At 44.4% G+C, this 20,297-nt stretch overlaps 1 protein-coding gene across 1 annotated transcript in view; it reads right to left on the bottom strand.

Moving 5' to 3' along the window:
- Positions 1–20,297, bottom strand: part of LOC124616127 (monocarboxylate transporter 2-like) — a 99,852-nt gene that overhangs the window by 2,937 nt on the left and 76,618 nt on the right. Inside the window, exon 7 of the mRNA XM_047144394.1 lies at positions 16,465–16,656. Within this exon, the coding sequence (XP_047000350.1) occupies positions 16,465–16,656 (192 nt within the window). The remainder of the gene's footprint in view (positions 1–16,464; positions 16,657–20,297) is intronic.

Here is a 20,297-nt window from a genome sequence, read left to right as displayed (position 1 = left end):
GAGCACTATGGGACTTAACAACTGAGGTCATCAGTCCGCAAGAACTTAGAACTACTTAAACCTAAGTAATCTAAGGACATCACACACATTCACACCCGAGGCAGGATTCGAATCTGCGACCGTAGCGGTCGCGTGGTTCAAGGCTGAAGCGTCTAGAACCGCTCGGCCACACCGGACGGCCCCGAAAGCGAGTCCAGTGTGCTAACCACTGCGCCACCCCGCTCGTTGCGATCTTTACGGCTGAAGTTACAAAATAAAAAATAGCAAACATGTCGAATAATTCCACTAATCTCCAGCATTTCCTTTTTCTCTAAAAGAAACGTATTGAAACACATCAAAGAAACAGCATAAATTGTTAACATTTTATTAAATAACTCTTTTTCAGTTTGTCTTTAAAATGCACACATTTTCTGCAAAAGAGAAGCGTTTTTACTAACCAGAAATGAAAATAGACATGTCGTTAGCGAACATTATTTTTTCCTCATAAAATTTGTCAGTATTGTGTAATATGTACACTTTTCATTCTTGACCTACTAAAGAGACTGTTTCACAGTTCATCTTTTGTAGGAATGTCCTAATCTTCTTTTTCTGCATATCACAACCGTCTTCCAAATCTTACCACATTCGTGATGAGAACCATTTCGTATGGTGCATTCTTTGTTGAGGAATTCGCCGTTGATGGAATATCTCCTGAAGAAATTTTTCTACCGAAAGTTACCAAAGACGAGAAATTTATGTTTATAAAAGAAGAAACTCACTTTGAATCAGACTGTAGCTCTTCGTTTGATTGTTTTCTCCTTCATTTTCATCTTCGTCTGCTCCTAGAATAACTGCCATCATGTTTGTCTAATCTACTGTTGCAACATCATGCAAAGTTAGCCTAAATGACTCATCGGGATTCAAAGCATGGCTTATTTATATCATTCGATGAAGAAAGACGGGCGATAAATGAAGTTTCTGGTACATTCTACCAATTTTCGATGTGTGCACCCATGGTCACCTTGCACACATCCGAACGCTAATACAGTTCCTTTCATACGTTCACTAACAGTTTTACTCTACAGCAGCAGTCGTCTTCATGGGGGTACATAAACTTTGTTCTTAATGTCACATGGCGTGACATCCGCCGACCTGTGCGACATGGCAAAACAGAGGAACATCACCTCAGAACAGAGCGCCACATCCATCGATGAGGCAGTTGCCAGCTAAGGTAGACGCGAAAAATTGTGCTCTTGTGAGATGGAGCTCCCTCCTGCTGAAAGATGGTAGTCAAGCAGAGAGCAATCAGTTCTGGCAACACCCACAGCTGCAATATGTCTACGGAGCGAGGTGGTGCCGTGGTTACCACACTAGACTCGCATTTGGGAGGACGACTGTTCAATGCCGCGTCTGGACATCCTGATTAAGGTTTTGCGGGATTTCCCTAAATCGCCCAAGGCAAATGCCGTGATGGTTCGTTTGAAAAGGCGCGGTCGACTTCCTCTCCATCCTTTCCAAATCCGATGAGACTGATGACTTCGCTGCTTGTTGTCCTCCCCCAAACAACCCAACCCCAACCCTGCAACATGTCCAGCTACACAGAGCCTATCATCGTCTGCTCGATGAAGTAAAGAAACCATATGCCCTTTTGTTGGATATTTCGTAGTGTGGCAAGAATTTCAGTTGGCAGGTGAGTCAGTACTACCCCTATAGAACGACCTACGTTGAATAGCATTAGTGTTAAATATTTTTGTTGTAACTAACATATTTGAACTGTACACTCAATGCTCTGTTTCTATCCTGTTTCAAAACGAGGAAAGGCACTATAACTTGCAGTCGGCAACATCTTCGATGTCGCCGCCAATGACCGTGAGCTGGCCGCTGTTGCCCTTCGCTCAAAGTCCATCGTGTATGAGAAGATTCTATCGTCGCCTGCTATCGCCTTTCGACTGATATCAAATGAATGAATGAAAATAATCGTTGAAATGTTTTGTAATACGGGGGAGCTATGTTGGAAATACAAAAACACGACGTTGAAGAGCAGATCTCGTTTGAACTTGATAATAAGAATATCTGTGTTAGTATATGAATTCTGATGTGCAAATATACACTACTGGCCATTAAAATTGCTACACCAAGAGGTAATGCAGATGATAAACGGGTATTCATTGGACAAATATATTATACTAGAACTGACATGTGATTACATTGTCACGCAATTTGGGTGCATAGATCCTGAGAAATCAGTACCCAGAACAACCACCTCTGGCCGTAATAACGTCCTTGATACGCCTGGGCATTGAGTCACTCAGAGCTTGGATGGCGTGTACAGGTACAGCTGCCCATGCATCTTCAACACGATACCACAGTTCATCAAGAGTAGTGACTGGCGTATTGTGACGAGCCAGTTGCTCGGCCACCATTGACCAGACGATTTCAATTGGTGAGAGATCAGGAGAATGTGCTGGCCAGGGCAGCAGTCGAACATTTTCTGTATCCAGAAAGGCTCGTACAGGACCTTCAACATGTGCTCCTGCATTATCCTGCTGAAATGTGGCGTTTCGCAGTGCTCGAATGAAGGGTAGAGCCACGGGTCGTAACACATCTGAAATGTAACGTTCATTGTTCAAAGTGCTGTCAATGCGAACAAGAGGTGACCGAGACGTGTAACCAATGGCACCCCATACCATCACGCCGGGTGATACGCCAGTGTGGCGATGACAAATACACGCTTCCAATGTGCGTTCACTGCGATGTCGCCAAACACGGATGCGACCATCATGATGCTGTAAACAGAACCTGGATTCATCCAAAAAAAATGACGTTTTGCCATTCGTGCTCCCAGGTTCGTCTTTGAGTACACCATCGCCGGCGCTCCTGTCTGTGATGCAGCGTCAAGAGTAACCCCAGCCATGGTCTCCGAGCTGATAGTCCATGCTGCTGCAAACGTCGTCGAACTGTTCGTGCAGATGGTTGTTGTCTTACAAACGTCCCCATCTGTTGACACAGGGATCGACACGTGGCTGCACGATCCATTTCAGCCATGCGGATAAGATGCTTGTCATCTCGACTGCTAGTGACACTAGTCCGCTGGGACCCAGCACGGCGTTCCGTATTACCCTCCTGAACCCACCGATTCCTTATTCTTCTAAGAGTCATTGGATCTCGACCAACGCGAGCAGCAATGTTGCGATACGATAAACTGCAATTGCGACAGGCTACAATTCGACCTTTATCAAAGTCGGAAACGTGATGGTACGCATTTCTCCTCCGTACACGAGACATCACAGCAACGTTTCAGCCGCGCGGGATTAGCCTAGCGGTCTAAGGCGTGGCAGCCATGGACTGTGCGGCTTGTCCCGGCGGAGGTTCGAGTCCTCCCTCGGGCATTGGTGTGTGTGTTTGTCCTTAGGATAATTTAGGTTAAGTAGTGTGTAAGCTTAGGGACTGATGATCTTAACAGTTAAGTCCCATAAGATTTCACATACATTTGAACATTTTGAACAACATATCACCAGGCAATGCCGGTCAACTGCTGTTTTTGTATGAGAAATCGGTTGGAAACTTTCCTCATGTCAGCACGTTGTAGGTGTCGCCACCGGCGCCAACCTTGTGTGAATGCTCTGAAAAGCTAATCGTTTGCATATCACAGCACCTTCTTCCTGTCGGTTAAATTTCGCGTCTGTAGCACGTCATCTTCGTGGTGTAGCAATTTTAATGCCCAGTAATGTACGTCGTTAACTATGAAAGTTGACGTGTTTCTCGGTCAAGAATGCTGATATATTGGAATAAGATAAAGATGTGTACGAACTTTTTTAGTCCGTCGTCATCATGTGACGTTTGATTTGAGGATCGAATTTTATTGATGAATTTTGGAGGGTCATTGAATATTAAAGTGAGGTATCGATCGATGTATTGGGAGTTACCAGCAGAGATTTTAGGCATTTGGTGCAATTTGGGAAAAGCGAAGGAATTTATAAATGTTTGATGAGCAAAAAACTGGATCTTCGTCTCTCTCAACATACGAAATTGTAGAAACTTAATCAAAGCAGTCCTTTGACTTAATTCAATTTTCTTTGTGGCGACCCACTGGAAAAAAAGCCTGTTAAGGTCAAAATTTAGTACTTTCCACATGTGATCGAAAGTGTTGATTACTGCAGCAAATATCGGTGTTATAGCCTATTTAAAAAGTAGCGTTACGTCACAGTGAAACAGAAGACATTCACTTTTGGCGAATCCCTTCCCAACTCCACACGGACTTGCGGCACTGCAGTTTCCCCCACTCTCACACTGTGACGATTCACGTTTTCCGGCGAATGGAAAGTCGCCACGGCGACGAATATCGATGTTCCTGCAAAGTCATCAACATCTTCCATAGCTTGAGTTCTTCTCCCACTGAGATAACTGAAACTGAACTCTTGAAAAAGAGGCTATCGTGAACGTTGAGACTTCGTTCGACATCCACCTAATACGACTCACGGCTACTGGTATGCGAAACGATTGCCTGTTCTTCAGAATGCCGCTCCAAAATGCTCCATAGTCCTCTCTCTTTTGTTCTGATATGGAGAGTTGGAGTTCAACAAATCTGTGTGGTAGAACTGGCGTCATCCGGCCCTTTCTGACGAATTTTGTCCATTTTTCCTGTAAATCTTTTGGAAATAATCCACACTGTACCAGTCGTTAGGCCATCAATGAATGGAAACAACTCTAAGACTAACTTAAAAATTTCGTGGCAGTAAGGGGAGCGGAGTCGGGGGGGGGGGGGGGTTACAACAGATCACGATTAAACAATTTTTATTGATTTGTGCAGGGGCCATTTAGTCTGTCTATGTCGATTCCTATCACAAGCAAATGCCGGAATTTTGTCCGTTATGCTCTACTTACTCAGTTTTTGCTCTTCTTTTGAAGATGCTGAGGTTTCAAGAACTCCAAGATTTTTTTTCCTTCGTGAGGGACAGAAGTTGTGCGGAAATTTTTAAAGGAAATTTCCGCCGTTTGACTGAGGATCTGTATTCACATTTATTTCACACAATAAATGTAGCTATTCTCAAGGGCGATCTGGAATCTCAGAAGATGTTATTTCGACTATGACATGTCATTTAGGCAATTCGAAAATATATTTTGAGGTTACAAATGGCACCTGAGTAAGATTATAGATCTGAAATCATGATTCACTGAAATTGCTCCTTATATCCAAAGGTTAGTATTATTGCCAGTATATCGCACTTTTAGGTAACTGTGAGTGCTGGGAGCAGCATAATGATACACTGATGGAAATTGAAATAAGAACACCGTGAATTCATTGTCCCAGGAAGGGGAAACTTTATTGACACATTCCTGGGGTCAGATACATCACATGATCACACTGACAGAACCACAGGCACATAGACACAGGCAACAGAGCATGCACAATGTCGGCACTAGTACAGTGTATATCCACCTTTCGCAGCAATGCAGGCTGCTATTCTCCCATGGAGACGATCGTAGAGATGCTGGATGTAGTCCTGTGGAACGGCTTGCCATGCCATTTCCACCTGGCGCCTCAGTTGGACCAGCGTTCGTGCTGGACGTGCAGACCGCGTGAGACGACGCATCGTCCAGTCCCAAACATGCTCAATGGGGGACAGATCCGGAGATCTTGCTTGCCAGGGTAGTTGACTTACACCTTCTAGAGCACGTTGGGTGGCACGGGATACATGCGGACGTGCATTGTCCTGTTGGAACAGCAAGTTCCCTTGCCGGTCTAGGAATGGTAGAACGATGGGTTCGATGACGATTTGGATGTACCGTGCACTATTCAGTGTCCCCTCGACGATCACCAGCGGTGTACGGCCAGTGTAGGAGATCGCTCCCCACACCATGATGCCGGGTGTTGGCCCTGTGTGCCTCGGTCGTATGCAGTCCTGATTGTGGCGCTCACCTGCACGGCGCCAAACACGCATACGACCATCATTGGCACCAAGGCAGAAGCGACTCTCATCGCTGAAGACGACACGTCTCCATTCGTCCCTCCATTCACGCCTGTCGCGACACCACTGGAGGCGGGCTGCACGATGTTGGGGCGTGAGCGGAAGACGGCCTAACGGTGTGCGGGACCGTAGCCCAGCTTCATGGAGACGGTTGCGAATGGTCCTCGCCGATACCCCAGGAGCAACAGTGTCCCTAATTTGCTGGGAAGTGGCGGTGCGGTCCCCTACGGCACTGCGTAGGATCCTACGGTCTTGGCGTGCATCCGTGCGTCGCTGCGGTCCGGTCCCAGGTCGACGGGCACGTGCACCTTCCGCCGACCACTGGCGACAACATCGATGTACTGTGGAGACCTCACGCCCCACGTGTTGAGCAATTCGGCGGTACGTCCACCCGGCCTCCCGCATGCCCACTATACACCCTCGCTCAAAGTCCGTCAACTGCACATACGGTTCACGTCCACGCTGTCGCGGCATGCTACCAGTGTTAAAGACTGCGATGGAGCTCCGTATGCCACGGCAAACTGGCTGACACTGACGGCGGCGGTGCACAAATGCTGCGCAGCTAGCGCCATTCGACGGCCAACACCGCGGTTCCTGGTGTGTCCGCTGTGCCGTGCGTGTGATCATTGCTTGTACAGCCCTCTTGCAGTGTCCGGAGCAAGTATGGTGGGTCTGACATACCGGTGTCAATGTGTTCTTTTTTCCATTTCCAGGAGTGAGTGTAATTACTGCCAGTTGTTAGGTTCAGATTTGTGTCTCAATTCACGATCTCACATTTTCCTAAATTTACTTTTGTGTCTTTGAAGAGAAGTAATATTTATAAGTGCGGTCTACGCATCATGCCTCAAAGCTTTTTTAACAGGCATTAACATAGAAATATAATTTATGTAAATGATCTTGCAGTTATCAACTTACGAAATATCTGATGCAAAAATCACGAAGTACCTCAACGTGCTTGCTGGAAATGCTGCCAATCTTTGCTGAACGGTGAGAGATTTTTTTTACTGGAATGAGATTTTGACTCTGCAGCGGAGTGTGCGCTGATATGAAACTTCATGGCAGATTAAAACTTTGTGCCGGACCGAGACTCGATCTCGGGACCTATGACTTTTGAGAGCAAGTGCTCTACCATCTTTTTTTTCTTTATTAAACAATCATATAAGCACATAAGCACAGAAACAAAATAATGAAGTACCGGAGCTGTTTCAACACGAATTGTATCCCACAGTGGACTGAAGAACACATGTCAATATACTTAGTGCCATTTTTAAGCTTACAAAACATAACAAAGTTTTTAAACTGACAATAACATATTCAGTCCAGACAGAGGCATAGAACCAAAACGCAAACACATTAAAGAGAAACACACAAAAAAATATATAACTGACTGTCCAAACTAGAATTGCTGCTCTGTCAGTTGATTCACAACCGTCCAAACTCTTCACAGAAAGACATTTGGAGCAGACAAACGAAATACAAAGTCATGCATAGACAACATTAATTAAGCAAAACGTCATAATGAAGTTAATACCACCGTTGAGAAGTCGGGAGCAGTCCGGGGAACCGGTGTAACCCCATATTCGTTGTGTATTTTGTCCGCTACATCGTCGTGCACGTGGTTTGTGTCCTTACCGGTGTCTAGAATTACCCTACGCCTTGTTTTTCAAAAATAGGTCTAACATGTTACCAAACATCATCCTGAAATTTGGGTAACGTTTCATCTTTCAACGTGCCGTTCTCATATAAACTAATGAGATTATCTTCACTATTGTGGATGATGGTATATGTCACACACTGTCCTAACATCCACATCACGGTGTTGTTCTTGGTAGCGGAAAAATGTTTCGTGTCCGGCCAGGGCAGGATGTCGGTGCAGTGGCTGGCTGAGGTGCTGCGGGTAATCAGGCCCAGCCCCTGCTGCACCCATTTCAAGTTAATGAGATGACCGCCAGAAGTGAAGCGATGGCCTAAGGTGTCGACCAGACCACAGCGGTCGCATTTATCACTGTCCCATAAGCCGATTTTATTCAACCTTTCATTAGTGGGTATAACATCGTTAACCACGTTATACCCTGTGGAAACCGCCTCAGCAGTGTGGACGGTTAAACTTATGTAGTCCAAAACTGCCTTCCAGTGAACACTCGGGTATTTAAGTTCAATGGGATTCCAGACTATTGGAGATGTCCATCTTTTTAATAATAGGTGCGTCGTCGGTAAATCTTGCGTGAGATAGTTTCCAACTATATAGCTTACTTCAAGAAAAAACTGCTTGACATGTCGTAGTTTGTGATGCATTTTACATACATTAATGAGTGGGTGCACGTCGGTGGGTTGTAAGGTCCGGAAGAGCCAACTGGTTACGCTGAGAGGTTCCTTGTCCAACAAGTGGGTGACTCGTTTAATACATAACGCAGTACACTTTCGGTTAATGTCAGGCATGTTGAGTCCGCCGGCCTGTCTGAAAGACCTCAGCGTGGTGTATTTCACTTTAAACAGATGCCCTTGCACAGATAAATCTATTAGAGAGTTTCATCACGTGTTTGGCCTGCATCTTGGGGACTGGAAATATTTGCGCCGTATAGTACGTTTACTGAATATGTAACTGCTGAGGAATGCGTTGGAGAATTTCAACGGACCGCCAGTTGTTTTCATAGATGTCATCTTGCATTTTATTGGTGACCTACTTCCAATTTTTTGCGTTCATTTTTAGCGGTCATTTGTCGATAATCATCCACAGAGTGGTGTGGACTTCAACACGCTTCGCCCAAGGTACAATAACTGCGTCGAATCCTCGAATGTTGACAAAGGTGCATTTATCGGCGATGATTTTAGCACCGGAAGCACATCAGTATTCGTCTATCCCGGTCTTGAGGGTTGATACGTCTCTGATGTTGCGCAGAAACACTCCGACGTCGTCGGCGTAAGCACGAACCACGAAGGATGTCCCGGTGATCGAAAGGCATGCAAGTTTGTCATGAATGAAGCGTAAGAGCGGCTCGAGCGATAAAAAATGGAGCGAAAGAGTGGCTCGAGCGATAAAACAAATAACGTAATGGAGAGAGGGCTCCCCTGCGGCACTCCTCTTTGGATCTCGATGGCTTGAGTAAGCTGTCCATTTACTCTGACTTTCGTTGTAATGCCCGTGACGAAATGTTGCACGAAATTAATAGCCCGTTGATCAAAACCACACCGCTGCAGTAGCTGTAGGCGGTACTCGTGGCGGACGCCATCAAATGCCTTACAAAAGTCGATAAACAGCAATGCGAGATTCACTTTAGTAACTGACGCTATGGCTATTACATCTCTATATTCCGAAAGGGGCGTCAAAATTGTGCGACTAGGGAGGCAAGATTGATGGTTGTTAATCACTTGCTTCATTAACGGAGACAATCTGCTGTTGAGTGCTCTGGCAAAGGTTTTGTAATCAAAATTGAGTAATGTAATCGGTCGGAAGTTATCTAACGTTTTTCGGTGTTTGCTTTTTGGTATCAATACAATTCGACCTTCCTTCATTTCGACCGGCATCACTCCCTCGCATCACTTCATTGAGAACATCCGTAAAAGCGTGTGCGATTATGGGCCAGAAACGCACATAAAATTGCAGTGGAAAACCATCAGGGCCAGGGGATTTATTCGATGGTGAGCCAGAAATTAGTTCATGGACTTCGTCTGGAGCAAAATCGCGTACGACCGGAGATTTCTCCGCAGGCGTCACTACGGTGGGCAGAGCACGCACGATATCGCCGCCGCCATCACCATGTGCATCGCATTGCGAGTGCAGATCCGTGAAGTACCGGTAAACTGCAGTAAGAATACCACTCTGCCGGGTCAAACGGAGTCCATCATATGTGTCCAGCTCCCCGATAAAAGCTCGCTTACGACTGGCACCATATTTTATGAGGTGATACAGCGATACAGTTTCGTCCTCTTGAAGCGATTTTGCTTTAGAACTGATCTTCAGTCCTTCAAGCTGCGGTCGCTTTATGCCTATAAACTTCGCCTTTATTTGTTTGATGGTCGTCAGCTGCGTGTTGGTTGGTGACGTAATCGCATGCAACTCTCGCAGAACTGTCTGGTAAAAATCAATCGTTCGTTTGACGTCTTGCGCCCGTTGCCAACTGTAGTTTCTTAAGGATAATCGCATTTTCTGTTTGACCATAACGTTCCACCAGGTTATCTTGCTCGGATATCTGCAGCATTGCTTGAGAGAATCCACCCATGTCGTGGAGATGACATCTTGTAGCGCGGTATCGGCGAGAATAGAAACATTTAAGCTCCACGGAATCCTATGCCATTCAGTTTGCTGTTTGGCCAGATTGATCGTGACACAGAGGGCGCAGGGTCGGAGAAACTAGCCGGAATGACATCGGCGTCCATAAAATGTTTACAAATGTTCTCAGAGATGTACAAACGGTCTAGACGGCTACATGCGGTGGAGCTCAGGTACGTGTACTTTACCTGGGTAGGAAATTTTAGTTTCCACGCATCCTTCTGCTGCAGGTGACGCACCAGATCACGTAGTTCCCTACAGTAATTAAAGAATGGCGATTGATCTTTCCTGTGGATCACCCAGTTAAAATCAGCACTAATTATGAACTTGGTTGGGTTGCTGCGTAACAACTAGATGATGTTTTGTTTAAAGAAGCTAGCTCTTTCTGATTTTAGAGTCGTTCCAGATGGAGCATAGATATTAACGAGGGTGACGTCAAAAATTTGGCAAGCTATGCCTCTAGTGGTGTCCAACATTTCGATACTCCTCACTGGGATTCCGTCTCGTGATAGAATGGCCGTACCTGTACTCCCGTCCGCCGCGGTGTTTACGATTGTTGCAAATCCTGATACATCAAAACTTAAGATAGGCACCTCCTGTAACAGAACTATATCACCTTATAGCTCATAGATAAACTGCCGTAGCATTGTTAATATTAAATCTATCCTAACTCTATTAATAAAAAAATGTTCAAATGTGTGTGAAATCTTATGGGACTGCTAAGGTCATCAGTCCCTAAGCTTACACACTACTTAACCTAAATTACCCTAAGGACAAACACACACACCCATGCCCGAGGGAGGACTTGAACCTCCGCCGGGACCAGCCGCACAGTCCTTGACTGCAGCGCCCTAGACCGCACGGCTAATCCTGCGCGGCTAACTCTATTAATATTCAGGGACAAAAACTTATAAGCTTGACTCATAATCGTCAGAGACGTGTGGGTGTTGGAAAGCTACATCCGCCGGTTTTGTACCAGTTTTTGCGCTGACTTTACTCTTTGACTTACTTCCAGCCACGGAGTCATTTGGTTTAACTTTATTTTGCCGTCGCACAGTCGTCCGAAGTTTCATAGAAACGGCGTAGTCGGCGAGTCATGGCTGTAAGCAGTATGTGAAAGTCCTTGCTTCTGAACGGGTGACGGCAAGTCCGAAGACGCGGCTTCAGTAGGCTCACTGTGTTCGTTTGGAGCCGCACTGGCTGTTTGTATACAGCTTTCCGGTTCCTCGCGTTGTTGGGAAGCAGTTCCGAGGTGGCGGGTGTTTATGTTATGCTCTACACCGCATGCATCAACCTCTGTGTCTACTATTTGCCGTTGACTGACTTCCGTCTCTTGTGTGTTGACCACCAGTGGCGAGTCGAGAAGCGGCATAGGAACGCATTGCTGGAAACACTCGACTGCCCTCGTATTGACAGTTTCTGCGTCGGGAGTTTGAATGTGAATTTGACGGGCCGTAACTGCGCCATCCGACATATGCGTGTCCTGTGTGGAGGCCCGTGACTACGCGTCGTCGGTTTGATTTTTTACGGCCTGGTCACCGGAGCCATTACCGTCACTGGTACGGCGTCGTTTGTTACCGACAGATAATGCAACACCGGCGGCCAAGGGGTGACTGGCCACGGGTTTCCGAGGTAAAGGTGGGAAGGTGACATTACCGAGATCGTTGTCCTCTGACACAGATGCACTTGGTTGGGAGTCAATCACAGAAGGCGTCTGGTTTTGTGTTAGGACATCAGCCAGTGTTAATCTCTGTCGTTGTAGCAGCTTGTTTCTAAGTACGACAGAGGGCTGTGGGCAGTCATCTCGTCAATGGCCACTCGTGTTACAGATAAAACAAGTGCCTACTTGTCCACCGTAAATGACATGAGCCTTATAACCATTGTATAGGATGGGATATTAACTTTAACGGCCATGTCAATTGAGCCAACCCCACCATAACATTGGAGTTTGTGACGGCTCCACCATTTTTCGTTTCTAATCTGTCGGATGTCACCGTATTTGGCGAGGACATCTCTAAGAAAACAATTCTCAGCCTCAGGTGGCAAATTGAACCCTCGCACTTGTTTATATTAGATGTCAGCGTTAGTAATTGAAACTGTACTCACCGACTGATCACGGAGTCGGAACTGTTCTTTCCCACCAGTATTCACCAAAATTTTCTCCAGTTGTATCTGATCTAAAAACTTCTCAAAGAAGCAGTATTCCGCCATGCCATAATATGCTGTGTGGATCTGGTCGGACGTGATTCCAATAATATTTACTATCCAGTCACGGATTTCTAGAGAACTCGGTTGCACGTTCCTGGAAGATTTCTCAAATGCAAAACACAGGGTATTCTTACAGGGTACACTGGGAGCCTTAACTGCACTATATGAGCGACCGAGACCTCTGTGAGTTAATTAAGAAGCGTGTGTACGACGGTCGTGAAGAAGCATTGAGAATATCACAGGTCACAGTTCAAGAATTTCTATAAACACGGATTGCGGCGCTACGACTACGCGGAAGTACCGTTACGTCCGGTCGCTGTCGCGTCCCTAGCGGAACTCTATCAAATGGCTCTGAGCACTATGCGACTTAACTTCTGAGGTCATCAGTCGCCTAGAACTCAGAACTAATTAAACCTAACTAACCTAAGGACATCACACACATCCATGCCCGAGGCAGGATTCAAACCTGCCACCGTAGCGGTCGATCGGTTACAGACTGTAGCGCCTAGAACCGCACGGCCACTCCGGCCGGCGGAACTCTGTCATCTGAGCTACCCAAGCACGACTCACGCCCCGTCCTCACAGCTCTAATTCCGCCAGTACCTCGTCTCCTACTTCCCAAACTTCACAGAATCTCTCCTGCGAACTCTGCAAACTAGCAATCCTGGAAGAAAGGAGTGCTAGTTCTGCAAGGTTCGCAGGAGAGCTTCTGTGAAGTTTGGAAAGTAGGAGACGAGGTACCGGCGGAAGTAAAACTCTGAGGACGGGGCGTGAGTCGTGCTTGGGTAGCTCAGATGGTAGAGCACTTGCCCGTAAAGGCAAAGGTCCCGCGTACGAGTCTCGGACCGGCACACAGTTTTAATCTGTCAGGAAGCTCCAGATTTTTTACTGTCTTCACCAGCGTCCCTGCTTTCCCTGGTTGATGTTGTATTACCCGTTTGTTCTGCACATGACTGATGTGTGGTGAAACGTTGTTATAAGGGCTCTTCAAAAGAAAAGGTACGGAACAACGCTGTGGGTATACCTGAAGTCTTTAGTCAAACGTAATCACCAGAGGCCTCAGCGTAACTCTCCCTCTACTCCAGGAGCCGAAGGATATCCTGTTCGCAAGGAACTTCTTCCATTTCGACATGGCCGTTACACTTTGTGTGACCTCGGAGACGGGTAAAGGCGAGTTGTCTTGAAGCAGAATCACTATATCCATGAACAACCCATACCGTTTGTTCTGGTTGGCCTTGCGTAGGCTACCGCATGCCTCACAGTACACGTCGCTGTTGATTGTTTTCCGTGCTTGAGGAATTCGATGGGTATCGGACCTCCGACGCCGAAAAAGACGGTGTTAGCAGCACAGCATTAAATTTTTTAGGGGGAGACGATTCATGCGCACAACCACTTGGGAACTACCACGTGATTAAAAAGTAACTACAAATTTGAATAAATCACGGAATAATGTAAATAGAGAGGTACAAATTAACACACATGCTTGGAATGACATGCGGTTTTAATAGAACCAAAAAAATACAAAAGTTCAAACAATATCCGACAGATGGAGCTTCATCTGATCAGAATAATTAGCATAACAAAATAAGACAAAGCAAAGATGATGTTCTTTACAGGAAATGCTCAATATGTCCACCATCATTCCTCAACAATAGCTGCAGTCGAGGAATAATGTTGTGAACAGCACTGTAAAGCATGTCCAGGGTTATGGTGACGTATTAGCGTCGGATGTTGCCTTACAGCATACCTAGAGATGTTAGTCGATCACGATACACTTGCGACTTCAGGTAACCCCAAAGCCAACAAACGCACGGACTGAGGTCTGAGGACCTGGGAGGGCAAGCATGACGAAAGTGGCGGGTGAGCAAACGATCGTCACGACGCGCGCAAGAGATCTTTGATGCGCCATCTGTCGGACATTTTGCGAACTATGTTTTTTTTCTCTTCTAATAAAACCCCATGTCATTCCAAGCGTGTGTGTCAATTTTTACCTCTCTATCTACATTATTCCGTGTTTTATTAATTTTTCAAATTTATACTGACTTTTTGATCACCCTGTACATTTGCATCTCTAGATGTCTCACTACATTATCCCAAAGCGGCATGTGCTAACTTCAACCGGTTTGGTTGTTGCGACATTTCGTACCTTTCTATTTGAACATTTTCTTCTCGCAATTTCCATCCGAATACGAATCATAATCATTCTTCTCCGTGTTCTAGTTTTCGCTCCATACCAAGAACGGAAGTCGGTCATCCATTTAGAAATTTCAGCATTAGGTAATTCGTATCCGTGACTTTTTCGTCTGTTTCAGTGCACCTCACTAAGCTATGTCGAAGGGACCGTATATCATTTCCACAAAAAGATATTTTGTCCAGTTTCCCGTCTCTGCAGTTCTTATCAAGTGTTTCCGTAAATCAGTGTTTCATCACATACTTTGAATATATTATCAGAGGCGTGATCAGTTCTTCTATAAGGAAAACATGTGTTTTACCAAAATCTGAAAGCTTTTTCAATCTCCAAGTCTGGGATGTCTTTTGTTCTAAACTTTAAGGCCGGTGGAGTGTAGAAGACAGTATAGTAGTATAATGCACTTCCAGACCTGAAAGATAAGTCCATCTTAGTTGTAAAATATACAAATGAAGCTCATAAAACTGTGAAAAGTACAGAAATTATAAAATACATTTATGAAATGATAATAATGAAACAGCAGTTCTAATGATAAAGTGATGTAATAATGATTATCAAATATTGCAGAAAACATATAACATGAAGAGATATGGGGTTACTTCAGAATACCTTGGCAACAATTAGCCATATGCATCTATATACAGATATTGAATGCCAATTAGAATAAAGACAAGTCATAATGTTTTGCATTACTAGTGCTCAACAGTTGGTGCAAATCAATTATTTGAAAATATTTATCTGAAAAAATGGCCTTACAGTTGAACATTTCAGAGGTTCATGGTCTTTGGGGCGTCATTTTGCAATTGTTTAATTGCACTTACGGAAAATTAGAAAGTAAGTACCATCCTATTCGTCACATGACAAATGTGGTGTGAATTACCAACAACAAAGAGCATGTGTACTGTTTCATAAGACAGGAGTCCGCGTCGGTAGCTGAGTGATCAGCGTGACGGATTGCCGTCCTACGGGCCAGGGTTCGATTCCCGGTTGGGTTAGAGATTTTCTCCGCTGAGGGGCTGGGTGTTGTGTTGTCTGCATCATCATTTCATCCCCATCCAGCCCGCGGGTCGCCCAATGTGGCGTCGAATGTAATAAGACCTGCACCAAGGCGGCCGGACCTGCCCCGCAAGGGGCCTCCCGGCCAATGACGCCAGACGCTCATTTCTTTTCCTCAAGTCTTACAAGTAGGTATTACGTAATATAACTATTATCTAAAATGCAATACATAGTGTCAGTTAGAACTGACTAAGCCTGCATCCGGTGCGCTCGCACACACCACACACATTGATCGTGAGCGGGCCAAATATCTCACGAAATAAGCGTCAAACGAAATGACTACAACGAACGAAACTTGTCTAGCTTGAAGGGGGAAACCAGATGGCGCTATGGTTGGCCCGCTAGATGGCGCTGCCATAGGTAATGGATACCAACTGCGTTTTTTTTTTTTTTTTAAATAGGAACCCCCATTTTTTATTACATGTCCGTGTAGTACGTAAAGAAATAGGAATGTTTTAGTTGCACCACTTTTTTCGCAGTGTGTGTGTGTGTGTGCGTGTGTGTGCGTGTGTGTACGTGAATATGTGCATGTGTGTGGACGCATTCGTGTGGTGTGTGATGATGATTTCCTTACCTATGGCCCGCATCTCGTGGTCGTGCGGTAGCGTTCTCGCTTCCCACGCCCGGGTTTCCGGGTTCGATTCCCGGCGGGGTCAGGGATTTTGTCTGCCTCGTGATGGCTGGGTGTTGTGTGCTGTCCTTAGGTTAGTTAGGTTTATATAGTTCTAAGTTCTAGGGGACTGATGACCATAGATGTTAAGTCCCATAGTGCTCAGAGCCATTTTTGAACTTACCTATGGCAGGTCCGACAGTGAGTAGCAGGATACCGCAGGAGACCATGTTGAAGCCAATGCCGGCCGGCAGTTTGTGCTCGGGGCACACCTCGGCCACGCACAGGTTTGTGTTGATCATGGCGGCGCCTCGGGAGAAACCAGACAGAGCGTTCCATATGCACAGAGCCACCATGCCAGAAGACGTGGCTATCACTGCGGGAAAGGAGTAGCCAATAACAAAGAGGAGTCAGTGGCAGTAGTGCACGAAAGCGACGTTCCACCGGGTACAGTAGCAGAAGTAGTGTACCCGGCCCATATTATAAGATCACATACAGGTGCCAAAATACAGGTGCAGGGCAATGAAATAGACGATGGACTAAAAAGAAAGTGATGTCAGAAAATTCGATAATCCAAGATTGCGGGATTAGCTCCGTTTTGCTTTACAAACCCCCTCCAATGCAACAATGCAAGGTAGCACTTGTATTAGCAGCAGTTAAATTGAAGCAGCCAGTCAGTATGAACCTCAAAACTACCATCTCGTCCACCTATGTCAAAAGGTATCCGACTGACCTGGGTTGTGTGAAGCAGCTTGATGTCCAGTAGTATCCAAACAATGTGAATTGCATAGATTAGTGTAGCGTTGATAAGTATGCGAACTACCGGAACTATATTCCGATGTATCCTACAAACCGAATGGTATAAATGGGTGCCACGTTCAAAAGTATCCATGTGACCCAAATTCATAATTTAGCGCCATGTTGAAAATCATTACTTGCTCCCAAGTTCAAAACTATATGAACATCTTGAACAGCGTAAGTTTGTACCAGGACCAAAAGTATCAAAATCTGAATTGCGTAAACTGGCACAGTCTTCAAAACTATCCAACTGAAAAACTTTTGTAAACTGGCGTCGTGTTCAGAAATATGTAAATGGCCTTAATTATGTATATCAGTACATGTTGCAGTAGTATCCGAATTATCTAAGTTGCATAAACGAAATAGTCAATCGACGTCTTTGAAATGATAACTATCACTTTATGTTTGTTGCATTATTTTTCTGAAATTACAAAAATTTCTGCAGAAAAGAAAGATTCTTCAAAACATGGAGAACTGTTTCAAAGTACACCCTGATCGTGTATCTAGGAACAACTATTCTATTTAATTTCTTGCAACCGAGAAAATCTTGTCAATTCAGTAATTAACAGCCTTTATATTACATTACTACTCTACTACACAACAAAAATCAGTAAGTGAAATATAATTAAAAGGAAATACTATGGACAACTGCAAGTCAAAAACATTTTGAACAGGAACTAATGGCAACTAATGCAAATTTCCATTTTCAAGGGAGGGAAAATATCAACGGAATAAAAAATCTCAGGTCGTTTTCAAATATTACATGTTCCGTGATAGATGACCTGCTTCTATTTCAAGGAAGACTATGGTGTATGACGAATGAAGTGCAGCTTACCTGTTTTATGTAACTGGTTCTAAGAAAATACAGAACTGAATCGCCACAAAACTGTGTAATTAAAGAATTAACAGTATCTTCCAAACAGGTTTCATACATTGCACACTACTTAAATACGTAGAACTCGTAAATCTGTAAATGCTTCACCAAACATAACCGCCGTCTCACACTAAGAAAAACAGTAGAAGCTGACAGAACCTGCTTAAATCAGTTTCAAGTGCACTTTACTCTGCGTGATTCTAAAATCAGTCACTAGACTGAAACAACATCGAGGATATGTAACGTGACCGTAGGTACACTTTCCTCCAGGTACAACATCCATCCCTATAATTATTTTGTTGCCCCTATCTTACGATGAAGTATGAAAGAAGGTACTGAAATAAAAAATTCAAAGTAGACGGCATGCATTATGTATCTATCTGTGCCGAAGGAAACGTCATATCATCATCATCGTCATCATCATTATCATGGGCGATATTGTATACTACAGTATACAGACACTAAACAAGTCTGCCTCAAACAAATTCCTTCCTACTCTCGTATCACTTCCCATTTTTGCCCTTTTCTATCATATTCAAGTTGTTTCCCTAGATTTTGACATATTCCTATAATCCTCGCAGCCTTATAATCTTCGATCTTCCCCTCTGTGTCCTTCTAACAAAAACTAAGGTCTCTCATTTCTTTGGTATCCTTAAATTCTTCTTATTTGTCTCCATCTCTGGAGTTCTATTCATCAAGATACCTAATAGCCTTGAAATTGACTGTATGACTTTCCTTCATTGTCCATATTTCTGTAGCATAAGACTAACTGACGTGTGACACTTTTCACTTTTAGGTAACTTCTGTATTCCAGATTTGGCTTCTTAGGCTTTTGAGAATAGTACCGTTTTTATACTTCTACTACCATCTTTTTGTTGCTGTCACTTTCCTCAGTCACACTGTCTACCTACTTGAACCTCTCCATATTTTCCTAGTGCATCTCCAATGCAATATTGTTGTTTTTGTGGTCTTCAGTCCAGAGACTGGTTTGATGCAGCATTCCATACTACACTATAGTGCAAGCTTCTTCATCTGCCAGTACTTACTGCTACCTACATCCTTCTGAATCTGTTTAGTGTATTCATCTCTTGGTCTCCCTCTATGATTTTTACTCTCCACGCTGCCCTCCAATACTAAATTGGTGATCCCTTAATGACTCAGAATATGCCCTACCACCCGATCCCTTCTTCTAGTCAAGATGCGCCATAAATTTCTCTTCTCTCCAATTCTATTCAATACCTCCTCATTAGTTATGTGATCTACTCATCTAATCTTGAGCATTATTCTGCAGCACCACGCTTCGAGAGCTTCTATTCTCTTCTTGTCTAAACTATTTATCGTTCACGTTTCATTTCCATACATGGCTACACTCCACACAAATACTTTCAGAAACGACTTTCTGTCACTTAAATCTATACTCGACGTAAACAAATTTCTCTTCTTCAGAAACGCTTTCCTTGCCATTGCCAGTCTACATTTTATATCCTCTCCACTTCGACCATCATCAGTTATTTTGCTCCCCAAACAGCAAAACTCATTTTCTACCTTAACGTGTCTCATTTCCTAATCTAATTCCCTCAGTACCACCCAATTTAATTCGACTATAGTCCATTATCCCCTTTTTGCTTTTGTTGATGTTCATCTTATATCCTCCTTTTAAGACGCTGTCAATTCCGTTCAGCTGCTCTTCCAGGTCCTTTGCTGTCTCTGACAGAATTACAATGTCATCGGTGAACGTCAAAGTTTTTATTTCTTTTCCATGGATTTTTATTCTTACCCCGAATTTTTCTTTTGTTTCCTTTACTGCTTGTTCAATATAGAGATTGAATAACATCGGAGATAGGCTACAACCCTCTTTCACTCCCTTTCCAACCACTGCTTCCCTTTCACGCCCCTCGACTCTTAAAACTGCCATATGGTTTCTGTGCAAATTGTAAACAGCCTTTCGCTCCCTGTATTTTACCCCTGCCACCTTCAGAATTTGAGCATTGTCAAAAACTTTCTCTAAGTCCACAAATGCGAGAAACGTAGGTTTGCCTTTCCTTAATCTATTTTCTAAGGTAAGTCGTAGAGGTAGTATTGCCTCACGTGTTCCAACATTTCTACGGAATCGAAACTGATCTTCCCCGAGGTAGGCTTCTACCAGTTTCTCCATTAGTCTGTAAAGAATTCGTGTTAGTATTTTGCAGCCGTGGCTTATTAAACTGATAGTTCGGTAATTTTCACATCTGTCAACACCTGCTTTCATTGGAATGGGAATTAGTATACTCTTCTTGAAGTCTGAGGGTATTTCGCCTGTCTCATACATCTTGCTCACCAGATGGTAGAGTTTTGTCAGGCCTGGC

Source organism: Schistocerca americana, chromosome 5, assembly GCF_021461395.2.
Source record: "Schistocerca americana isolate TAMUIC-IGC-003095 chromosome 5, iqSchAmer2.1, whole genome shotgun sequence".
In the NCBI taxonomy this organism is placed as follows: Eukaryota; Metazoa; Arthropoda; class Insecta; order Orthoptera; family Acrididae; genus Schistocerca; species Schistocerca americana.
This window is presented reverse-complemented; position numbering and strand designations above follow the sequence as displayed.